This window comes from Penaeus monodon, chromosome 27, assembly GCF_015228065.2.
Source record: "Penaeus monodon isolate SGIC_2016 chromosome 27, NSTDA_Pmon_1, whole genome shotgun sequence".
Taxonomy (NCBI): Eukaryota; Metazoa; Arthropoda; class Malacostraca; order Decapoda; family Penaeidae; genus Penaeus; species Penaeus monodon.
Window position 1 is genome coordinate 24,230,763 of NC_051412.1, and position 1,020 is coordinate 24,231,782.

At 34.6% G+C, this 1,020-nt stretch overlaps 1 protein-coding gene across 4 annotated transcripts in view; it reads right to left on the minus strand.

The window, feature by feature from the left end:
• The window catches only part of LOC119590699 (BAG family molecular chaperone regulator 1-like), a 14,524-nt gene that overhangs the window by 2,462 nt on the left and 11,042 nt on the right, over positions 1-1,020 (minus strand). For all 4 annotated transcript variants that reach the window (XM_037939385.1, XM_037939383.1, XM_037939384.1 and 1 more), the window contains 2 exons: positions 642-768; positions 30-206 (listed from right to left, as the gene is read on the minus strand). In XM_037939385.1, coding sequence (XP_037795313.1) covers positions 30-206; positions 642-740 — 276 coding nt within the window. In that variant the 5' untranslated portion in view covers positions 741-768. The remainder of the gene's footprint in view (positions 1-29; positions 207-641; positions 769-1,020) is intronic.

Consider the following 1,020-nt stretch of genomic DNA (forward strand, 5'->3'; position numbering starts at 1 on the left):
ACTGAAATGACAATGAGACACTTCCCTACCTGGGCCACAGCTTGATAACTAGCATCATCCTCAGGATCGTATTTCTTCCCCAACACCATGACTTTTGCCCCGGGCCCAATGCCATAGCTGGCAAGGGTCACACCCGGGTCAGCCAGGTTTTTCCCTTTGAATATGATCTTCTGGCTGGCTTGAGAGATATGAGTCACTGCCTCAATCTGTACGAGGAAGGGATTAGGGAAAAATTCTAGCTTCTTCCTTGCATACTCAATAATGTTAAATCTTTGTTGGTATATCATTTGAAAAAGTATCACTTACATCCAATTAATATCATAAAAAAAAACTAAAAAGTAATTCAATATGGCGTGTCTTCTAAATAATTTTCCTTTTGGTCTTACAGAGATGTCAATCTGATAATAAGGAAAAACATTATTTTCTCATGAAGTAATTATGAAATATCAATTCAATATCTCTCTAATGAAGTATTAATTAATGAGTATTTAATCTTATCTTAACTGGAGAGATACTGAATCCACAAATATTTTGACTATCCTCTAAACATCAGGAACAATCAATAAATTAAGATACTGGCACTATCCCAGCATTATAAAAATAAAGAAGTTGTTAAATACACATCTCTCACACAAACTAACCTTACTGGCCAAGTCAGCCAAGGTCATGGCGCCCCAAACCACCACCTCGTATTTACTGGACCCATGACATAATAGAATGTTGTACTCTGCATCCCCCATTTTAGCAGGGTTTGACTTTAGGAACCGTCTGAAAATATAAACTCATGGTGATGTAATCAAGCATTATCTAAGTACTTTTGCTAAATAATCAGGGAAATGTCATATGCCTTAGATAATTATAAATTACAAATGTATACAAATAAGCTTCTTTCCCTAAAATATATTACCTATTGCAAGAATAGCATTCTCAATTCTAAAAGAAAATAGTTGTATCAATATGGTATCAAAATAATACAGCTTGCATATGTAAAAACAAATGTAGCTTTTCTACATCTTAACC